The sequence below is a fragment of the Dioszegia hungarica genome (assembly GCF_025882075.1).
Source record: "Dioszegia hungarica strain PDD-24b-2 chromosome Unknown MKK02contig_11, whole genome shotgun sequence".
Classification (NCBI taxonomy): domain Eukaryota; kingdom Fungi; phylum Basidiomycota; class Tremellomycetes; order Tremellales; family Bulleribasidiaceae; genus Dioszegia; species Dioszegia hungarica.
The window spans coordinates 1,057,542-1,078,383 of record NW_026515771.1 but is presented as its reverse complement, the minus strand read 5'-3'; the positions used below and the strand labels follow the sequence as shown (position 1 = coordinate 1,078,383).

General features: G+C 59.2%; 8 protein-coding genes across 8 annotated transcripts; 5 read left to right on the top strand and 3 right to left on the bottom strand.

Moving 5' to 3' along the window:
* Nucleotides 1-181: 181 nt before the first annotated feature.
* On the top strand, nt 182-1,187 carry MKK02DRAFT_34384 (uncharacterized protein; the record flags this gene model as incomplete). Its single annotated transcript, XM_053088928.1, has 3 exons — nt 182-634; nt 685-710; nt 758-1,187. The coding sequence occupies 3 exons, from the start codon at nt 182-184 to the stop codon at nt 1,185-1,187; spliced, it is 909 nt and encodes a 302-aa protein (XP_052944757.1).
* Nucleotides 1,188-1,574: 387 nt separating this feature from the next.
* On the bottom strand, nt 1,575-9,204 carry MKK02DRAFT_28084 (uncharacterized protein; the record flags this gene model as incomplete). The annotated part of the gene is made up of 13 exons (XM_053087481.1): nt 1,575-2,362; nt 2,465-2,591; nt 2,762-2,996; nt 3,055-3,150; nt 3,309-3,568; nt 3,626-3,734; nt 3,806-3,864; nt 3,925-5,327; nt 5,381-5,545; nt 5,572-8,526; nt 8,573-8,641; nt 8,701-8,772; nt 8,826-9,204. The coding sequence occupies 13 exons, from the start codon at nt 9,202-9,204 to the stop codon at nt 1,575-1,577; spliced, it is 6,717 nt and encodes a 2,238-aa protein (XP_052944756.1).
* A 492-nt stretch (nt 9,205-9,696) lies between these two features.
* MKK02DRAFT_16294 (ERV/ALR sulfhydryl oxidase domain-containing protein) lies at nt 9,697-10,365 on the top strand (the record flags this gene model as incomplete). The annotated part of the gene is made up of 1 exon (XM_053085609.1): nt 9,697-10,365. The coding sequence occupies one exon, from the start codon at nt 9,697-9,699 to the stop codon at nt 10,363-10,365; it is 669 nt and encodes a 222-aa protein (XP_052944755.1).
* A 128-nt stretch (nt 10,366-10,493) lies between these two features.
* Nucleotides 10,494-11,693, bottom strand: MKK02DRAFT_16426 (Decaprenyl diphosphate synthase-like protein; the record flags this gene model as incomplete). Its single annotated transcript, XM_053085632.1, has 6 exons — nt 10,494-10,616; nt 10,674-10,836; nt 10,886-10,990; nt 11,034-11,162; nt 11,264-11,406; nt 11,469-11,693. 6 exons carry the CDS (start codon nt 11,691-11,693, stop codon nt 10,494-10,496), a joined length of 888 nt encoding a protein of 295 aa, XP_052944754.1.
* Nucleotides 11,694-11,997: 304 nt separating this feature from the next.
* On the top strand, nt 11,998-13,510 carry MKK02DRAFT_28082 (uncharacterized protein; the record flags this gene model as incomplete). Its single annotated transcript, XM_053087480.1, has 3 exons — nt 11,998-12,245; nt 12,403-12,805; nt 12,893-13,510. 3 exons carry the CDS (start codon nt 11,998-12,000, stop codon nt 13,508-13,510), a joined length of 1,269 nt encoding a protein of 422 aa, XP_052944753.1.
* A 420-nt stretch (nt 13,511-13,930) lies between these two features.
* On the bottom strand, nt 13,931-14,661 carry MKK02DRAFT_34381 (60S ribosomal protein L18-B; the record flags this gene model as incomplete). Its single annotated transcript, XM_053088927.1, has 4 exons — nt 13,931-13,966; nt 14,013-14,384; nt 14,437-14,511; nt 14,572-14,661. 4 exons carry the CDS (start codon nt 14,659-14,661, stop codon nt 13,931-13,933), a joined length of 573 nt encoding a protein of 190 aa, XP_052944752.1.
* Nucleotides 14,662-15,597: 936 nt separating this feature from the next.
* On the top strand, nt 15,598-16,284 carry MKK02DRAFT_9307 (uncharacterized protein; the record flags this gene model as incomplete). Its single annotated transcript, XM_053093709.1, has 1 exon — nt 15,598-16,284. A coding segment is annotated over one exon (687 nt), but the record flags the coding sequence as incomplete, so codon positions are not given.
* Nucleotides 16,285-19,319: 3,035 nt separating this feature from the next.
* On the top strand, nt 19,320-20,657 carry MKK02DRAFT_37848 (uncharacterized protein; the record flags this gene model as incomplete). The annotated part of the gene is made up of 2 exons (XM_053089809.1): nt 19,320-19,632; nt 19,687-20,657. The coding sequence occupies 2 exons, from the start codon at nt 19,320-19,322 to the stop codon at nt 20,655-20,657; spliced, it is 1,284 nt and encodes a 427-aa protein (XP_052944750.1).
* Nucleotides 20,658-20,842: the final 185 nt, after the last annotated feature.

Genomic DNA, 20,842 nt, shown 5'->3' with positions numbered 1-20,842 from the left:
TTGAAGCTTTTGGTTTCGAGCTTCGAGGAATGAGTAGTTGCCATGACGTCAGAGCATCCAAAATGTCCGGGACTTACATTAAATGCGGCTCTGCGATTGGTCCTCTTTGAGTCCACGACTTTGAGCCCCATCATCCCTTCGATATAGTCACCCACCTTCACTCTTCACACATCGATACACCATGCACATCCTCCTCACTGGCTCCTCTGGCTCAGTCGGTTCCGCCGTCCTCCTCCACCTCCTCGACCTCTCCCACACCGTCACATCCGTCGACATCGTCCCCCTTCCTCCTGCCATCTCCGCCCAAATCACCCCCTCCCAAGCCGACAAATACACACACCACCTCCTCGACCTTTCCCTCTTTTCCGAGCTGGACGACCTCTTCAAATCCCATGGACCGTACGACGGCGTCATCCATCTCTCGGCGATCCCGTCCCCGCTATATCATGATCCTCGGATGGTACACAATGTGAATGTCGTAGCGGGGTACAATGTGCTCAAGACGGCTGCGGACCATGGAGTCAAGCGCATCGTTCAGGCCAGCTCGGTGAATGCGCCTGGGCTGAGTTATAGTCCGGAGGGGATGCAGCGGTTTGACGAGCTACCTGTGACGGAGGAAGCACCGTTCAGAACGGTAAGCTGATTCCTGCATTTAATAATGTATCATTAAAGCTGACCTGATAGCTCGACCCTTACGCCCTATCCAAGCAGTAAGTGAACTTTGGACTATCCGCTATCGTGCTGATGCATGCTCCAGCATCAACGAGCTCCAAGCGGAGCATCTCGTCCGTATAGACCCCAACCTCCGCATCGCCTCCCTCCGATTCCACATGGTCGTCCCCACATACGAAGAAGGCATCCTCCGAAGCAGATGGGAAGACCTCTTCTCTTGGGTCTCTCATAAGGCTAGCGCCGACGCGTGTATCCTCGGCCTGACGTCGGAAGGATGGGGAGGCGCCGAGGCGTTCAATATCGTTGCGCCGGAGATATGTTGGGAAGGGGGGATTAGTCCGCCTATTTCGGGACATGAGGGGCTGGAGGGGAAAGTGGGGGCGGTGGAGCTGGTGAAGAAGGCATGGGAAGGGAGGGTGGGGGTGATACATGAGGAGTATTGGGAGGGCAGGCCGAGGAGAGGTCTGTGGGATACTGAGAAGGCGGAGAGGATGCTGGAGTGGAAGCATGACTGAGCGGATGTAATCTTGACATCTGACTATGCTGATCATTTTTACTCAATCCTCCAATATATGCTGTCCGGACACGGTACTCAGTCAGTCCCCAGCGGCGCCTGCGCGACGAAGAGGCCATCCTGGAGATTAGCTGAGAGAACACCAGACTGGAAGACAGTCGATACAATGCATCGGCCATTACGGGAAGACAAGCTACTATGAGAGAATGCGTGTAGTACTACAATGACAATGCTATAAACAGTCTAATGCTATTATGCTGTATATATGCCCAAAACATATCTCGCAGCCCAAAATGCCAAAGCCAGAGAAGAAAGGGAGGAAGGAAGGTCTATATACACAGTAAAAGACGACACCCATACACCCCCGCCAGACCCCAGCCCACTCGGGTCATTCCATATCCAGGTCCATCGCCTCGACATCCACGTCCTCCACCCACTGTTCCGGCCCCTTGGTCCATCGCCCAAAGTAATCCCTGTCCCTCGCTCCTTCCACCGCCTTTCCTTTGCCCTTTTGCCCCTCCCCCTCTCCTTCTCCCTGCCTCATCTGAAACTGCATCTGCATCTGCAGCTGAAGCTGCATCGCCTCCGTCCCGAACCCGTTCGGAAGTCCCATCGCGCAGTGTTGCTGAGGATGATTGCTGGAATTCGATGTTGAGCGGGACAGGTCCGAGTCGTCCCCTCCGGTATCCATCTCCCCGTGCGTCCCCGCCGGCCGGGTTGCGCCAAGAACGGGGGAGCATGGCGGTCCATTGGGAACAGGCTTGGGAGGGAGGAAGAATGCCTGCCATCCCCTGTACTTGTCCACCTGCGCCTCGAGGCTCGCCTGTACGCCTCGCTGCTTGGCGGCTGAGGAAGAGGTCGCCTTTTTGGCGAGCTTGGGACGCTTGCCAGTGTTGAACGAGCTGGAGGAGTAGGGGGTGCCGAGAGGGGTAGCAGGAGAGGAGGCTATGCTCCGGGATGAGGAGGCGTGGCCGGCGGTAGTGAGTGAGGGGGGAAAGGGGGAGTAGGTCGCCGAGGACGGGGCGGTGAAGGAGCGGGGGTGGACGAGCTTCGGCTTCGACGAGGAGCCCGAGGCTTGGTAAGGGGAAGGGGGAACGTATGGGTACATGTCCATCGTATGGGTATGGGGAGAGGTGACAGGGGAGAGCTGGTTTGGTACCGGTGACTGAGCGATTTCTGTTCAGTCAGCAGCTGTCTATGGTGGCCATAGTGCTGACTGAGCCTTCCAAGGTCATGGTCGAGCTCATTCATAGCGTGGAAGATCCAAGCTATACTCACGGGATGCTCTATTCTCTCTGGTCCAGCTAGTACCCTCGAATTCCCAGATGAAAATTCCCGCTTGGGCTTTGCGCGCGTTTGGTCGAGTTGCGTTTCCCGTCCAGTCAATATGCGAGCTGATCCAAAGCTTTCGTTATAGTACGTGTCGTCTGTGCTGTCCGTGACTGAGCGTGCGCGTAGGTGTAAGCAAGACGAGTGGTGGATGAGGGATATATGCTGCCGAGTAACAGCGAGGTGTGACCAAAAAGAGGTGGCTGATGGGGGTCGAGGATCACGTTATTCAGGGTCCAAGCACACGTCCACGCGCACGGCCCAAGGAATATCAAAACTGTACTGGGGGGAAGATGTTTCAAGGCAAGAGTCTATTATACCTTGTCTGTTGGAGCCTGGAGCAGGTGCGGGATGGACGAGAAAGATGATGAGCGATGGTGAAATCAAGGAAGATCGAGAAAGATAAGAAGCCTGCCTGACCCTCCCCGCCTCGTCACCGGTCGCGCTCATCCCCGACAGGCGGCCTGTGCGCTGTGCACGCCTTTAGCGGAGCTCGGATTCCCTGTATCCTTTCATCAGGCTGAACCTTCAGCTCCGACAGTACCGCTATCTCCACTCCGACCTGCTTGCTCCGGCCGAGTTTGGAGGACCGACGTCGATCGCTGAATGTGTCCAAGGAGCCGACAGGTATTGGTCTGGCCGATAGCATCTCTTTGAGTCTACTCTATCTATACTCTACTCCGCAGTACTATACAAGAAAGTCCCAGCCAAGATAATTCACTATGTGTAGATACAACCTGTTCCCACATTTCACGATGTCCCATCCTTCTCCTACTCCATCCCAAGATAATACTTTTCCTCAGGTAAGACCGGCGGTCTCCCCTCCGCCCTCGCCCTTCCCCGCTCCAACACCTCCTCATAACAACGCCCGCCCTCCTCGAACTCTCTAAGCCTGATTGATCCCTTCACAACGAACTCCTCGGCATCCGAGAAGTCGTCGTCGCAGGGAAGCGGACACTCCTTCATCTTGCGGTAATAGCGCATTTGGCGATTCCAGTTTTGCGCTGCGTTGAAGTAGGTCTGGGGTTGGATGAGACCATGCACTGCAAGGATCTACGATGTCAGCTACAGCACAGTAAAGAAGGAGGCGGGACGTGAAGGTAAACCTACGTGCAGGTGATCCAGGATCTCCTCATCGATCCCGCCGAAGCGCATCACCTCTCCGTACTTGTCCAGCCAGCCTCTGATGAATTGGGCGGCTTGGTCTTTCCGGAGTGTGCTATACAGATCAGCTACATGCAGCCCTTACAAGGGAACTTGTCGTCAACCAGGAAAGTCGGCAAGACCTACCCTTTCTCAACGGTATAACGATTCCAGCAGCAGAATACGAAGCGCCGCTTGTCAGAGATCTGAAGGATCAGCTACCCATACCATTCAGTCTGATACGAGCTAGAAGAGGAGCTACTCACGTCGCGCATATCGCCCCACACGACCTCCTCGTCAAGCCGCCGCAACAACGGCCTCTCCCTGTTGTCGCCCGCGAAGAGAATGTCCAACTCCCACATGAGGTCATGAAGGGTACCCGGGACAATCTTAGTAGACCATGACGTCCACTTATTGTCCCTTCGACCCAGCATGCTGGGACAGAACATCCCATACGCCTTCAGGGTCTCTGCTCTGACGTCCCCTTTTGGGGAGACGGCACCTCGCTCGGCCAACGACAGGCGAGATTGGCCCGCCTCGTTCGCAGGGTTCAGAGAGTCGACAGGATCGCCGTTGTACTGAGCCCGGAGGACGAGGCGTCCTATCGGTCGGCGAGGAGGAGAAGAGGGAGGAGGCGAGCCAAAGCTGGTCGAAGCGTCTTCGGTGGCGGAGGGAGTGGGGGGATTTTGGGCGCGAAGGTGGCCAGCCTGTTGCGCCCCGCGCCTCGCCGCCAGTTCGTAAAACTCGCTTGGGGTTTGGATTGAGTAGTTTACGGTGGGCCTATCCCGTGCTGACCTCCGGGTGGCGGCAGACTGAGGAGCGGAGGGATTGTTATTGCCGGCATTGATGTAGGCTGACGGGGGCAGCGTCGGCGCTTGCGATCTCGAGGAAGAGGGGATCGGCGCAGCGGCCCCAGGGCGGAGCGTGTCATTTTCGCCGAAGTGGGTCTCCACGGCGACTATCATGTCCGCTTCCGTGTCCTGTACGTCGACATCCGCTGGTGCGTCACCAGGCGGTGGACTTGACGAGTTCAGCACAGAGCTGGTCGTTGGGGTCGGAGGTGCGCCAGGCGGGGCAGGGAGTAGGGGTGCGGACGCGCGCCGGCGCGCCCGTAGGGCACTTGCATTTGGATCGGGTGCATCACCTGGTGCCGGAATAGAGCCTGACGGACCCCGCGGGGGAGCGACGCGCGACGCCGATGACGAGCTCGAGCCTGAGGCTGCGGTGGCGTTGAGAGCACCAGCACCGGCACCCCTGTCCGCCTCCAGTCCGAGCCTGCTTGGCGGGAGCGGCTGGGTCCGGGGCAGCTGCGAGGCGGCCGAGGCACGAGCAGAGGGCGACAAGGCCACGACGGGTGATGCCGGCCCGTACAGCGCTTGTACTGTCTCCGTGACCCTCGCCAGTGCTTGCGCAGTCTCCGTTTCGCGCTGCGAGGGCGTGCCGGGTTCCTTACGAAGATGCCGAGCCTTGAGCCGCTGAATTACGGAGGGGGACCCTGTCGCTTCCGCGGGAACAGATGCAAGCTGAGCATGAACCGGCGCGGGGGTTTTATCGGCGTTGGCATCTGAAGTCGGGATCCGGCCAGGCGTAGATGGCATAGCCGGAGAGTCAGAGATGGCAGTAATGAGGGTTTGACCAATTGCCGCGGAGATGTTGGAAGCGCCAGCAGCTAGAGATCAGCTAAGGCACTCGAACCGATGTAATGATGGGCCTGAGACTCACCAGTAAGCATCTGATCCGCTGAGGTCGATCGCTCAGTGGCGTTAGTGGCAGCTGCAGGCAGTACCGGACCTGGAGCTGACTGGACGCCAATCTGCTGACTGGGTGTTGAGGTCGGTATGGAGGTGCCAGTGGTGGAGATGCGAGAGGGCCCCGCGCCCGGCGTAGCTGAAGAATCAGCTCGAGCACAAAACCTGTAGAAGGGGAAAGACGATGAGACTTGCCATTGACCGCTTTCCTGACCGATGGCGCAGAGGCCGTGGCAGTGTTGAGTGAAGCAGTTGCCGGCCGTGCCAGGACAGGATCTTGCTCAAGCGCTGACTGCGGCTGGAACATCCGAACGACGTTGGAAGCCGTCGGAACAGCATTATTCGTTCCGGCGGGCCTCAGCCCATGTCTGCGCGCCAGTACGTCCCCAGAAGAGTTGTTCTCAATATCAAATCTCCCTGCCTCCATCGTGATTTCCACCTCCAAGCGGACCTGCTGCTGGGGACGCTCGGCCCCGCCGTCGACCTCATCGAGTTGCCGCTTCTTGCCCTTCCGAACCTCTGAGAGCGCCGTGGAACCAATCGAGGTTCCGGGGGAAGCGACATCGCGCGACTGGCTCCGCGACGGGAGATTCCTAGCGGATGGTCCGGGGGACTTGCTCGGGGGATCGGCAGTGGTCTGGCGCTGCTGCGGGAAAGCGGCCTGCGGCGGCTGGAGGATGGCGCGAAGTGTAGCCATCTCAACGGCTGTAGCTCGCTTGCGCCTAGCATTGAGGCTGGCCGTCCGAGCTGCGGCGTCCGAAAGCAGCGTCTGCTCCATTGCGTCTGTGGCCATTTGGAGATAGCCTCGCGGCAGGAAGGTCTCGCACCGTGCCAGTTCTGCTCGACTCCGAGCCGCCAGCACGTCTTCAGAGTGCGGCGTCCCAGTCGCTGGGTCGATGGAGTTGCGCGAATTGCCCACGGTCGCGAGTGCGATTCCCCAGAGTCGGCCAGACGTAGCATCGTCGAGCGTGGCACCGCCGCTCAGACGAGCATACTCGATCTTTGCCATGACATCGTCGTGTGCCGTCATCAGGAGGTTTCCGAGACGATCTCGCGAGATCCCCGTGACGGTGGCTTGGGCACGATGCCAGGCTTCTCGCGCCGCAGAAACGTTGGTGCTTTTCCTGGTCGCATCAACAATGGACCAGTACTCGGTCTCGTGTAGAACGAGAACCGCTTGCTGAACCTGGTTGTGCCATGGCGCGCGGTCTCTTGTCGGTCCCGCCGCACTTTTCTGACGCAGAGCAGCTTCTGCCTCAGCATCAAGACGACGTTGTTCAGCCGCTCGACGTTCGGCCTCGAGGCGCTCCTTCTCAGCCTTCGCCTTCGCCTTGACCTTAGCGGCGACGACGAGCTCCTCCTGCTTCTGCTTGGCAGCAGCAGCTTCGGCAGCAAGTTGGCGATCCGTCGCCTCGCGAGCTTCTTGCTCCCGCCTGTCCTTCTCCTTTTCCGCTTCGGCTCTGGCTGATCGCGCCCGAGCATCCTCCTTCGCCTTTCGCTTCTCGGCCGCTGCGGCTTCGACCGCCCGACGTCGCTCGTCCGCCACTCGAGCTTCCGCCGCCTCTGGCTCTCCCTCGATGCGCTCCCTCTCCGCCTTTTCCCTGGCCAGGCGGTCGTCGAGATCGCGCTCGAGAGCCTCCCTCCGCCTCCTCCGCCCAGATTCCACCTCCGCCGCTCTCGCTTCCCGCAAAGCAGCCTCGTCTTCAACCTCCTGACGCCTGCGCCCAGTCTCCAGCTGGTGCGCTTGCTCCGCCTCGACACAGATCCGCTCGACCGCCTCGTCGTGCAGAATCTCCTGCGTCCCGACCGCCTCTTCGAGCTCCAGGCTGTCCTGGCTGGCCTTGTTGTTCAGGTGCGCCTGCATGACGTATACCCGGTCGATAAGGCTGCCGAAGACGGCCAGGTAGCGCTTCCTGGTTACCGCTTGCGCCGCACGAAGCTTGGATTCGGCTATACGGTTGGCCTGGACCTGTGCTGAAGCGCGGAATAGAGCCGCAGCTAAAGTCGTGGCGTGGATGGCCGGTGAAACCTCCGCGGAGCCCACGCTGTTGGGAGCGGGAAAGAGCTGCTGAGTTGCCACGATGGCTGCCTGGGTCGCGTCGCGAATGACGTGGCGTTGAGCCAGTGGGCGCGGATGGGGGGAAGACGGTGACGCCTGAGCTTGATCGGTCTCGAGAGGAATGGAGGGTGTGGTAGGCACATACACACTCGCCGGTGGACCGGATGTGACTGAAGGAGACAGCTCCACTGAAGGCAGTGCTGGGACGGTAGATGTCGGCCCGGACCGAGTTGACGGGGTCTGGGTTCCGGCGGGCTGTACCGCAGCTACTTGAGACGCGGTCTGCTCCCGACGCAAAGCGAGTAGGCCGATGAGGCTCGATGCGTTCTTGGACGCAGTCCCCGAAGAGGAGGCCGCCGTGGAAGGTGTCGCTTGCGCCTGTGGGACGTGGAGAGGTCTGACGAATTCGGATGGTAGGGCCGAGGTAGCCACAGCAGAGCGCGGTCGGGCCAAAGGGCGGATCTCCGACCGAATTTGATCCGCAGGAGCGGGTTGTGAGGGTGTATGTGGATTGCGTGTAGGTGGCGGGGATTGAGAAGCAAATGGTTGGGGTCTTCCGGGCGCTTCAGCACTCGCCGCCGATACACGTGCAGTGACGGTGACAGTAGCAGCCGACGGCTCCGCATCCTCGTCGTCCGAGTCCGCAATGGCGATAGGCATATCCGCCATCGACCCCTGCGTCCCGGCAAGGAGCGGAGTGATCCGCGGCTTTTTGACATACCGCGTACCGCCAACGACCTTGACCGTCGACGATGATGTCACCGAGGCGGACGAGGGGGTCCTGGTCATCTGCGATGCCGCGGTGGTCTGACCAGGGCGCGGAGGGTCCATGGTAGTCCGACGACTTTGATGTGATGCAGGACCGGATGTCCGGGGACCTTGCGGTGGGGCGGAGGGTTCCGAGGCGCGGGCTCGTTTTTTACCCTTCGATCCTGTGGCCGCTGAACCGGTCAAGGAGCTGAGGAGGCGCAGGGAGGATGAGACCTCATGATTGGGTGATCGGGGAGGTGGAACAATCGGAGAGAAAGGTCTCGACGCATGTTGCTGCAGGAGCGCCGGACCTATCCGATCAGCTGGATACGCAGAGACACAGGGATTGTGACTCACCGAGCCTACTCGGTCCAGCTTCTGCATTGACATGGCTCAGGCTTCCGATAAGCGGAACACGGGGACCCGCTGTTGAGCGTGAGTGTATATTCTAAAGCCTGGTCAGGCACAAGCTCAGGTGGACATACCTGATACAGGAGCAGTAACATCCTCCCCCATATCCACGTCTTCATCAGACTCCGCAGTGATCACATGCTGCCCTACACTCATCAGCTCCAACTGCTCGAGTGGTCAATGATGGAGCCAAACTTACCGAGTCGGCTTGGCCCAGCGACTGCATTTCCTCCCATGAAGCTACTTCTTCGGCCATATCCACCACTCGACCCCTCAGGTTGCCTGATTCGCGATGCTTCATCCACCTCCCTCCCCAGGGCACCAGCCAGAGAGTGCCGCCCCTCTAGCTTCCGCTTCCGCTTCTTCTTCGCCTTTTCGCCAGTTCCACTCCCGCTCGCAGCTCCATGCCCGCTCCCGCTGAGTTGGGAGGGCTGAGTCGTCGGAGGAAGATCAGCATGGCGAGATGGAGCCGGCAGAGATTGGCGACTCAAAGATGCGGAGCCGGAGGGGGTCGGTTTGAAGAGAGGGGTGTGGGCCAGGATATCCCTCTGCCCGGGGGTCTTGCCGGGGCCGGACATTGCAAAGACGGGGGCCGAGAGGAACCGAGGGGAGGCTGTGATGCCGGAGATCGAGATGTGCAGATATTAAGTGCCGCAAGAGCGGAACAAGATCAATATCAAGATAGAGGTAAAGGGTCTGGAGTTGGAAGAGGATCAAGATGGAGATCTGAGCGCATCAGCTCATTCCCCCTCTTGCGCAGCTCGTAGACTCGACATACACCTGACCCATACTATCAAAAGATAGGCAGCGGCCCCGGATGCTCCAGGAGCTCAAGACGTGCAGGAAATAGCTCGAACGCGAGAGAAAGTTGTACAAGGTATAGTTGAAGGGTGATGGACGCGTTCAGAACCGACTTTGGCTGCATGTTGACTGGACTTTAGCTTTCCGTCGGAAAGAGATTACAGCGGGGTAACGTAAAGCCGCCGGCGGCGAGATTTCGCGATGAGCGAGCGTATGGTAAGCGTAACTTCGTTCCTCTTTCGCCCCTCTCCAGCCAGCTCGTACCCATCATGTCCCCCTCCATTCCCTTCCCTACCAGCAACAGCGCCGCCGGCCCATCAGAGCCTAAACGAACCACCAAAGAGACGCACCCGAACCTCCCCCCGGGCCTTATACTCGATGCCGAGGGCAAAGTCTGTAAAGTCTGTAATTCGTGGCAGGACTGGGCAAAAGTGGGGAAGAAGAAGGCTGCTGGCGGAGCATCAGGAGCAGCGGGAGCTGGCGGAGCTGGGGGCTCATTAGCTGGGATGTTCGCCTCGGCTCGTCAATCCCCTTCCCCTTCCACATCCTCCTCCACCCCTCCCCATCCGGCAGTAGCGGTCGTCGACCGCACCGACTGTCCACCCGATACAGCCGCTCTCGGCCGATCCACCTGGACCTTCCTCCACACTACCGCGGCATACTACCCACTCTCCGCCACACCCATGCATCAATCCAATATGCGCTCCCTCCTCTCCTCCCTGTCGGTGCTGTATCCGTGCGGATGGTGCGCGGAGGATTTTGCACGGGACATGAAGGCCAACCCGCCGGATGTGTCGGGTAGGGAGGGGCTGATGAGGTGGTTGTGCGAGAGACATAATGAGGTGAATGGGAAGCTGGGCAAGGAGAGGTTTGAATGTACAGCAGAGAAGCTGGGGGAGAGGTGGAAGGATGGACCGAAGGATGGGCGGTGTGATTGATGGTGGCGAGTAAGCGAAGGAGTGAGCGGGCCGGTGGGAGGACATGGGAGATTGATCTTAGCCGTAGAACAGCATAAACATTGTGTATCCATAACTCCGTAGTAGCTACACACTTTACATAGCACCCCTCAATGTCCTAATCTAGCTAACCACACCTTCTGCTGCCACCCCAATAAGATCGGCAACATGTCCGTCAACCCAAACTCGGGCCACATCGTACGAACAAAGTGCAGCTGTGTGTCTTGTGATGACTATGAATCAGCTCTCGCCCACGTATGAAACGGGGGTCGTGCGAGCTGAAGACACACCTGCCACATCATAAAGTCGCTTAGGCGCTTGACATTCGACGTCCGAACAAAGATGTCGAGATCCTCGGACCTGTCTATCCTTGCTTGGGCCGACGGGATTCGAAGAGCTGATATCGATTCACAGGACTCGAGGTTGCCGTAGATATTTTCGGAGGTGATATCGCTGTCCTCCAGTCAGTCCTGCAGGACAATGGTGTATGCATGGAACTCACCTCGCCGAGATCCTGCCTTCGCTGCAGCTGTCCCGCACAGTCCGCTTGACCGCACCAAGTATCTCATCCCTCGACGTATATGGACAACACACATTCAGCACTCCACTGCAAGCATCAGCTGCGGTCCCGCCCAACCATCGGAACAGACCTCAAAGCTCGCCTTGTATGTCTCGCTGTGAGCCGCTCCATATCCTCCACAGCTCCCCTCACGTCCGGAGGCAACATTTCTCTTCTACCAATGAAGCGTATTCTCACGCCGTACTTCTGCAACAGATCCCTACAGTGTCAGCTCTGACTCCCAGTGCCGAGGAGCTTCGCTCAGACGAGCTATGCAGCCTCTCCTCTAGGACTGTGAGCGAGCAGAGAAAGGAAGCTCACCCGTGCTCACACAGCTCCATCAACCTAGTCTTCGCCAGCCTCATCAACTCCGCCACCTCCTCCTCGTCTCTCGAGAAATTATCAATACTGAACGCGTATATCGACACAGCGCGTATCCTCAGCTTGAGGCATACTTCCAATATCTGTGAGATCAGCTATCAGCCCAGCCTTATCAGCTGGACAACGATTGAGACGTCTGGCTCACCCGGCGCAATGACTGAAACCCATCCGTATGGCCCTCTACGACCCTCTTGCCACGTCCGCGGGCATATCGCCTATTCCCGTCCATCACGAACCCGACATGTTTGGGCATAGGGCCCAGAGAAAGGAGGTATAGGAGGACAGTGGTCGCGAGGGCGTGGAAGCGGTGTAGGAATACCGAGAGGAGGTGCTGCGAAATTGAAGCCGTAGTGGACGTAGAGACCGACATGTCCGATCAGCGGCTCTGAGGCTATCAGTATTTGCTGCGTCAGGGGGTTAGGTGTACGTTGAACAGCATGTCATCCCTCTAGCTTCTGCTTGCTCTCCTTGTCGCGCTGGACCTCTTTAACGCGACGCACGGATCAACTTTTGCTGCGCGTCATGGGTATGACGTAACGTAATTTAGATCCGACAAAATCCGACCATGGCCAGCCCCATCCGATGCACCAGCTCAACAGCTCAACATTTAGCATCAGCACCAACATCAACACATCCAACATCTTCAACAGCTACACCTACAGTCAACAGTCAACATGCTCCGTCGCAAGCTCTCCGCAGGCGCCCTGCGCGCCACCTCCTCCCCCATCTCCTCCTTGACCTCCTCGGTCCCCGGTCAATCTATGGCCAATGCCGCGCGACACGGGCAGCAGGGACAGCAGATCCAGTCTGCGAACCTCGCGAGTGCTGTGCTGCTCAATAGCCAGCGGAGGTGGAGGGAGGAGACGGTGGTCACGCTCAAGTCGGAGTTGAAGCGAAGGGGGTTGAGTCAGACTGGGAATAAGTGAGTTGGGCGTTTTGTGTGCGGTTTGAGGCATGAGGCGAGGAGGAATGCGTATAGGTATCGCAGAGCATGGGCACAAGGTATCGAGAACGCCTCCTGAACTACCGTAACTATGCGCCGGATGAGGGATGAGAAGGTCGCCAGTGCTGACAGCCAGGACCGCCCTCGTCACCCGGCTAGAATCCGCCGACACATCCTCCTTCCTCCCCCCCGTCCCCGCCCTTCCCGCGCACCCCCAAAAGCGCACCCTCTCCACCGCCTCCCCCGCCCGCCAGGCCAAATCCTCCCCGCCCGCTCCCGCAGCGCCCACCAAGCCCGAGGGCGCCGCGCAGGACCCCATTCAGTCCGAAGCCGTCACGTCCACCGGACCCGCCGTCATCTCGCAAAAGATGGAAGCGGCCAAGACGGAGGCGATTGAGCCTGATGTGGTGGACTCGGTTCCGGGTCTGCCGGAGCTGACGGAGATTGCGCAGGAGCAGCAGGCGAAGGGAAGCGCGGGCGATGGGATGAGTATGAGCATGCCGAGTTTTGAGGAAACGCCGGAGGTGGAGCAGGTCATTGTAAGTTGCTATTCTGCGCAGACAGTGCAACAGGGCTGCATGATCTCGGACGTCCTTATTCGACTTGTGTCTGCGCTGACGTCCCAGCCTCTCGAGCCTGACAACTTCCGCTCCAACCGCGAACTGCCCGAAGCCGACGCGCCCCCAACTTCCTCGGACGTACCATCCGGCCCTAAAGTCGTCACTGTCGCCGACCAGACCTCCACCCCGTCCGGAGGCCCCTCTCACGCGGCTTACGACGACCTCCCTACCCCTCCTTCCGCCGAAGAAGCCGCTGCCGCCGCCTCTGAGGCCGCCGACAAACTCATCGCTGCCCTCCCCTCGCTCGGCTCCGTCCTCACTACCATCGCCCACTCGCCTATTCGGGCTGTCACCGGCGTGGCGTCGGTGCTTCCGCCGATCGGGATGCCCAAGGGCGAGCTGAAGGCCGAGAACAAGGAGTACAAGGCCAACAGCGAGCCGCTGGATAAGGAGGAGAAGAGGGGGATGTATATCTTTGGAGGGATCGTCGCGCTGGGGTTGGCGCTTGGGGGGGATTGGTCAGGTAAGGGCAAAGGGAAGAAGGGGGATCATGGGAAGGACGGGAAGGGGTTGAAGGGGAAGGTCGGGGAGTTGGTTGAGGGTGCAAAGGGGGTCAAGGGGGATAAAGAGTGGGAGAAGGCGAGTGGGGCGGGTGTGGTGGGGCACGGTGCGAGGAAGGCTTAGAGGATGGGATGCTAGTGCAAACGAAATGAGATCTATGAAATCACGATGTGAGGCAGTGAAGGCAGCGAAACGTAGATACCAGCGACTCGGCGCTCAGGCCTGGGAAGAGCGCTTGTATCGTAGACCCAGAGCATGTACGGGCTTTGGCGACCCAACCAGGCATTTCTCAATCATCGGCTCAACGGACTGCTCGAGTCACAGTGCTTCAGACCGCAATCACGCTCCAACCACATGCAGCGGAACCAGCACACCTTCGCCTCTGGACACCAGCAGCAAGATCCTTGCCTCAGATCTCAACGCTCTTATTCCTGAAAGCCGTTGCATGCCAGCGAAACGTCACGACACCCGTTCCGCCCCCAAAACCACAGCCGCCATAGCCATCCGTCCTTGACCGCGATATACCGCAATGCAAAGAATCGTTTACTTGTGGGTCGACTTGATCTTGAAACCCCTCGACTACTCCCATCAGCTTAATCCAGTCTCCTGCTTGGGTGTAACTGACCTTTCTCCGACCACGGGCCCTTTCGAACTTCCTGCCCTTGCTCGCAACGTAGGGCTTGCCGCCCTTGAGGGGTCCACCAAAGTGCTTGATGGCCTCACGGACGTTCCGCTTGCCGCGGAGGAGGACAGTGTTGCTTCCGGTCGGGGCACGGAGCGCGAGCTGGTCCAAGGTCAAAGCCTCACCGCCGGCGGCGGCGATACGCTCGCGGGCCGAGGTGGAGAATCGGAGAGCCGCGATAGAGAGCTTGGGGACGACGGGGAGACGCTCGTCGTCGAGGATAGAGCCGACAACAACGACAGTCTTGGAGTTGTCGGGGTTGGAGCCGTGGGTCTCCTTGACGATTCGGGAGAGGGAGATAGGAGGGCGGTTGATCTACGGTCTCAGCCAAAGGTCCGGCTTGTATCTTGAGTCCAGCGAAACACACCTTGGACATGAACAGCCGGCGGAGGATGACACGGTTGAACTTGGAGTCGGTCCGGCGAGCAAGGAAGCGGTAAAGCTATCCAGTCAGCACTTCCCCTCGATACCTCAGATCCCTCCTGTATCCAATGGAACCCACCTTCACGAGCAAAAGGAGATACGGGTCCTCCGACTTGGGCGCCTGACGGTTCCCCTTCTTGACGTGGTGGTAACGGAGATCGATACCCATCTTGACTAGAAGATTATCAGCGATACGTTCCAGGTGTTGGTCGTATTCAGTCCTGGTCCCTCCAATTTCCGGCAATCCATGCCCAATCCAGCTTGTCCACATCCGCCTATTCCGCCATTGTCCTGAGCTCCTTCGCGTCGCCGAATGTGTCGTGCCGTGTCGATAACTCACTGTATATACCTTGACGGATGGAGAGAGAGAGCTTCAATTCGACCACGCCAAAACTGACCAAGGTGAGTTTGTTCCGCCGGCCGTGCAGAGAGGGAGAGAGTGGAAAACTGCCACTTTGACGGAATTTCGCGGAGTTTCTGCCGGTTGAGGGGCGAGAAAATTTGGTCCCGCTCAACACCACGTGTCTTATCATTCCGTGCGTCCGGCGGCCAGATCGTTGTTTGGTTCCTGGAGCTGTTCCTGGCCGCCAGCAACCCCGAGCCTAAACCAGCTGAGCATCGTCCGTCTATACAGTGGACCCCTATACTCGCGCCATCCAGCTTGTACAGCATCGCCATGCAGGCACGACCAAATGCGATCGCCGAGACGTCACCGCTCCGGCTGTTCCATTGTCGCTGCTGTGTCTCCGCTGCGTCATACCTCAGCTCGACCCGGACCGACACCCTTGTTTCAGATGTCTCTCGACCCACACCCGTCCTTTGCACTTTGGGCACAGCAGAAGTTGGATCATCTTCTACATTTTACGTTCCTCCCTTGCCGCTGACCTTTCTCACCTCGTCTGTACTCTTTGCTCGTGCTCACCCTGACATTCCTTCTATGCTCTGACCTCAACCCATAGCTCCCCCGTCTACATCGCCTGAGCTTGGCAGGACAAGATGAGCCGCACGATCACTCTACTCGCGCTTGTACTGGCGGTATGTCAAGTAGAGGCGTACAATATGGTCTCTCGGTAAGCTATAACCTCGGAAGCAAGGCAACCCAAAGCTGATAATCAGGTGGGGCGCAGCATCCATGTACATCCCCTCACCCCCCTCCATCCTCATCTCAGGCGGCAAAACCCCTTCTCCAGACGGCGGCACCTACTCGTCCTCCCCCAACTCACCCGACGTCATCCGCCTATCCCTATTATCCAACTTCTCAACCTCCTCTGCGCCGTACGAGCTACTCAATACCACCTCTTCCCCCGCATACGCGTGGCACACCCTCTCGCTCACCTCATACAACACCTCCGCTCTCTCTTTTGGCGGCGATGGCGGCCCCTCCACGGCTTTACCAGCGGGAACCGACTCGTCCTGGCTGCTCTCGATACCGGACGGGGCACCGCCGGGATTCGCACAGCAGAGTTCGAGCTGGGCTAATCAGCCTCAGAGGCGGATCCTCCACTCGGCGGCGACAGGGCCGGATGGTATGGTCTATATCACCGGCGGACAGCGGAACGATGGGTCGGGTCTGATCCTGTCGGACGCATACGCTTTGAACGCCAATACATCTACGTTCACCCCGCTTCCCAATCTTCCTAGGGGGACGGCTCATCACCTCTCCGCATTCCTGCCAAACGGAACGCTTATCGTCTTCGGCGGTATCTATACCTCGACCATCACCGGGAATCCAACGCTGAGCGAGACGAGCACGATCTACAGCCTCGATACGAAGGCGGCTACTCCGGCATGGTGGGAGACACCCGCGGGAGGGTCGGCGCCGCCGTCAAGACGTGGCGCGTCGGGAGTGATGATGACGGAAGATAAGATGTATGTGTTGGGCGGGACGGGGATGCAGTCGGCGGAGGCAATGGGGGATATGTGGATCATGGATCTGAAGGCGGGGACGTGGAGCCAGGTCTCGACGACAGGGAGTGGTGAGTCAAAACATGCGCTAAAGAGGGACAGGGCAGAGGCTGATGACCAGGTCCTTCCGCTCGCTTTGACCACACCGCACTCAACATCGGCCAAGGTCAGATGCTCGTCGTTGGCGGGTATGGAGCCGGCGCACCTTCCGGCCCGGAGACATACATCTTCGACACGGCTTCCAACGCCTGGACGACTTCGTATACATCACTCACAGTACCCTCCTCTACTTCCTCGGTGGCCCCAAGCGAAACGTTATCGGCCGCTTCCGCCGCCTTGGCCTCTTCCTCCGCAACCTCCGACCCCAGCCAAAGCGCCAGCGCCTCCTCCTCCTCCGAAACCGCTACAAGTAGCGACTCGTCCGCCCCACCCTCCTCCTCCATCCCATCCGGCAACACCCAACCCTCCGAGGCTCAGCTCACCAAGAGCGCCCAAATTGGTCTCGCCCTAGGCGTGACGATGGGTCTCGGCATCCTCGCTGCCCTCATTGTCCTCACTATCCGTCGCAGACGAGCCGGGAAGGGGTCTCCTGATAGCGACGACTACGACGGCGGCGGAGGTCCTCTTGGCTGGCTCTCGCCCCGCCCGCCGCCCGTGGAGAAGGATGGGCGGGCTCTGCTGCTCGATCCTAGATCCGGAGCGGCGCCGGGCGAGTGGAGCGAGAAAGGAGGGATTGTCGGTCTGGGACTCGGAGCTGTCGGGGCGGGATTATCGGCCCTGCGTCTGGGCACAAAGCAGCATGCGTACAATCAGCTGGAGGACGATGGGCCGGGTAGCGGACCGGCACGGCAGCCAACCAGGCGGGCGGGCGCGGGCATCAAGCTCATTGGACCGCGGAGTAACCCGTCTACGTCTCGACCGGGGCCAAAGTCTCCGCCAAGGGTGGACATCCTGCACGATGAGGACTCGAGGACGTTCCTCCGTCTGCCAGCGAGAGAGGGAAGTGGGGCGACGGACTGGAAAGTCGATCGGAAAGGGAAGGATGAGTGGCGCTCTGCCGCTTCTGTCCTCGGACACGGTGAACCCACCGACCCATTCGAGGACGCCCCGCTCATCCGCGGCGGGCCTGTTCCTACGCCTATCGGTCCCCGCTCGGACAGAGACCCCTTCGACGATGGGTATGGAGACGGATATGACGAGGTGGATATTACCACGGCGGTCTCGCGCGGTCCGGGGCTATATCAACTTCCGCCCCTCTCCTCTTCCGATCCACTGGACATTGCGGGTCTCCTCGTCCCCCGGAGATCCGGATCCGGATCCGGCTCGGGGCGGCATGGCGATTCCTCTCTCCCCCGCTCGGCACACTCTCGCGGCTCGACCAACTTCTCCGCATCGGACGCGGAGGAAGGGATCGTCCACCACGCGCAATTCGCCAGTCAGGCTTCGGCGTCCTACTCGCCCCAAGAAGCAGAGTATGTCCCTATCAAGCGGAACGAGTCGTTCTTCCGGCGGATGGCTTCGGGAGGGATATCGTCCCTCATGTCCATAAGCGGCGTGGGGGCTGGGAGGAGGCAGTCGGTGCGCCGGAGCGATAGTCGGGATATAAGGGATCCGACACCTGGACCGGGACCCGCCCTTTGGCCCGTCGAGTCAAGGGACGAGCTCACGGAGAGTGGGAGTGCCGATCTTCCGCATCCGCCGTCGACATGGCGCGGCATCGGCGCAGGGAGGGGCCATGGGCATGAGTCGGGTCCGAGCATGTCCAGTCTGGCCTCGGCGCGAAGTATGAGGGATATGGTGATTGTGCAGAGGGAGGGGACGGACAGTTCCGAGGCGAGCTTGGTTGTGCTGGAGCAGGATCACGAGGAGGGGGACTATTCGGTCATGGGCACGCCGGTACTAGACGGGATGAGCCCAGTGGGGTTCAGGGGAGAAGAAAGCTTTGCGGATAGGCTGGACAGGTCGTTCTTTGCCAGTCCGACAGAGGAGGATTTCGCCTTGATTCGCCCGATCGGCGTTGGCGTCGGCGTACCTACCTCTTGCTCACCCGCACCAAAGGTCACTAAATCGGCAACGCCCGCGAACGGACCAGCGACGGCACCGGTCATGACCAACTCGCATACCTCTCCACCCATCACCTCCCCTACAGCTTCAGGCTCGGGAGACCGCTCGGCCGTACCTCTCCCACCCTCCGGCTCCCCTCTCCCGAAATACCTAGTGGAGCACCGCCGTCCGGTGAAGGATATGGTCTTCTCCATCAACAAGCGCGCGTCTACCAGGACTGCCGGCGGGCTCACGGTGGAACCGATGTCACCTACGAGTCAGTATTCGGTTACGCCGGGTCAGACGCCGTTCCTCGGCGCTGGCGGCGGAGCGGCCGGGGATGGGCGAGGGCCGGGACAAGGACAAGGACATGGGGGAAAGGGGATGAGCTGGCAGGTTAGGAGAAGGGAGAGTTTGGTTGTTGCCAATCCGGATAAGAGGGGCCTGAGGGGTGGGGCGTAAGGTCAGGCGGGGTACCGAGGGGAAGTGGGAGGGCGAATCTATATCTGTCTCGTATTCGCATCTGGGATTATATATATTCAGTCCGTTTGGTCTTTTAGTACATGCCATCATATACGTATTCGATAGCTGATGACTGCTCACACGCTGACGAATACTCAGGGGGCGTCTGTGCGCGAACTTGGATGGTGACCTCGTTAGTTCACGCTTCTTCATTTGGGCTCGAGCTCTCGAACACCTGACTAAGCTGTCGTGAGGCCAAGGCGATTGACTTCTTGACTTTTCACACACTCGTATTACTCTTCCCATTATTCTAAGAGGTCTTGACCGCTTGGTCTTTTTATCTTGCCTATCGCCGATAGTAGGCTTGTCTCATCGTCAGCTTGCTCGTCTTGAGCGTTCATCCCCTCCCCTGATATCATGATGACGTCGTCCTCCGAACCGGCCGCACCCTCAGTCACAACATCCGATCCCCCTTCGTCAACGGCCGCCCCTCAGCTCACTCGATCGGACCTGGGCAGCCCGACGGTAGACTTGCCGCCTCGGCAGGGGCTCCGCGATGTATTGTATCACCTCCGAGATCACCTCGCGCAGGACCGAGCATTTGGCTCGCTTCACAGGCTAGCCAGGTGTAGTCGGGAGTATCAGAATATCTTTGGGTCGGGACTTGAGAACCGTCGGATCACCCTGCGTGGTGAAAGAGCTCGCGATAGCTTTGCTGATATTCTGGGAGGTGAGCTACTTGGAGCGGATTAGCATCAACGATAATCCCTCAGCTGACAATCAGCTCGAGCTCCTTCGCCATTGCCAAGGCAGCTTCGGTCCCAATCCGACCCGCCCGCTCCTCTTCAGCTCAGAGATGAGCATCGAGCCAAGAAACCTCGTTTGGAGACCGAGGCATATGATCCACTCCGCCGTCGACTCCCAGCCGAGTCTCTCGAGCCCTGGGAAGTCGGGCGAAGCGCCAAACTTCAAAGCTTGTGGGTCCATCGTCGCCGTCTCCGCCTTATATCGCAATGCGAGGCACTCAACATCCTCGACTTTCACGGCGCGGAAGCAATGATTGAGGCCGCAATAGCAACTGGCGAAGGAGAAACGGTGTTCAAGAATATCCCCTCGCTCTGCCTCGGTCCCGACCTGCTATGGCGCCTGGCAGAACAATCCGACTCTACCAGGGATATGGAGACCCACCTCCTCGAGCACCTCCGGCCGAAACACGTCTGCTTCTCCCCCAAGATCGGAAACAAGCACGAAACAATGGACCGACTTGAACGTATCGGATACATGCCGTCGGCTACCAATAGAGAAGACGCATGGACGATGCATTACCTCGAAGGCGTCCCTCGGATAATCCAGCACCTCTGCGAAACGTGGGCACCGGAGACGATCACCATACACAACCTTACTGCCGAAAACATACCCGCTGTCCAGTCGTCCCAAACCACCGTCTTCTTTGGTCCGGACCCGCCGCCAGTCAAGGCGATGTGCGAGACCAAGTTTTGGCGTGCCGATGTCCGAGCGTCGGAGATCGCGAATGGGATTGTCATGCAGGACGGGGATGAGAGGGCGGTGTTTGTCGGTGTCGAGGAGTTCTTCGGGAGGGAAGGAGTGAGAGAGAGCGAAATCAGAGTGGCGAGCGTGGAGGAGAGGGTGTGGAAAGAAGTGAGGCAGCCATATGTGAGGAAGGTGGCCGGGGAGCTGGTCAGGTTCTTGACGAGGGAGGAGGCGGACAAGTGTCGATGTTGTGGCAAGAAGTAGAGAGTTCCATCAGATATGACCCAGGTCTACGAATCACTTATGTCACAATCACAGCAGATCGCCAGCTCTGCCTCACTCCAAGCTCCATGCGTTACACTCTGGCAGCTATGGGCTGAGCTTCGCGCACATCCAGCGCCACATTCCTCGACCGGTTTATTTAAGCTTGGCGCCACTTTTGGTACGTC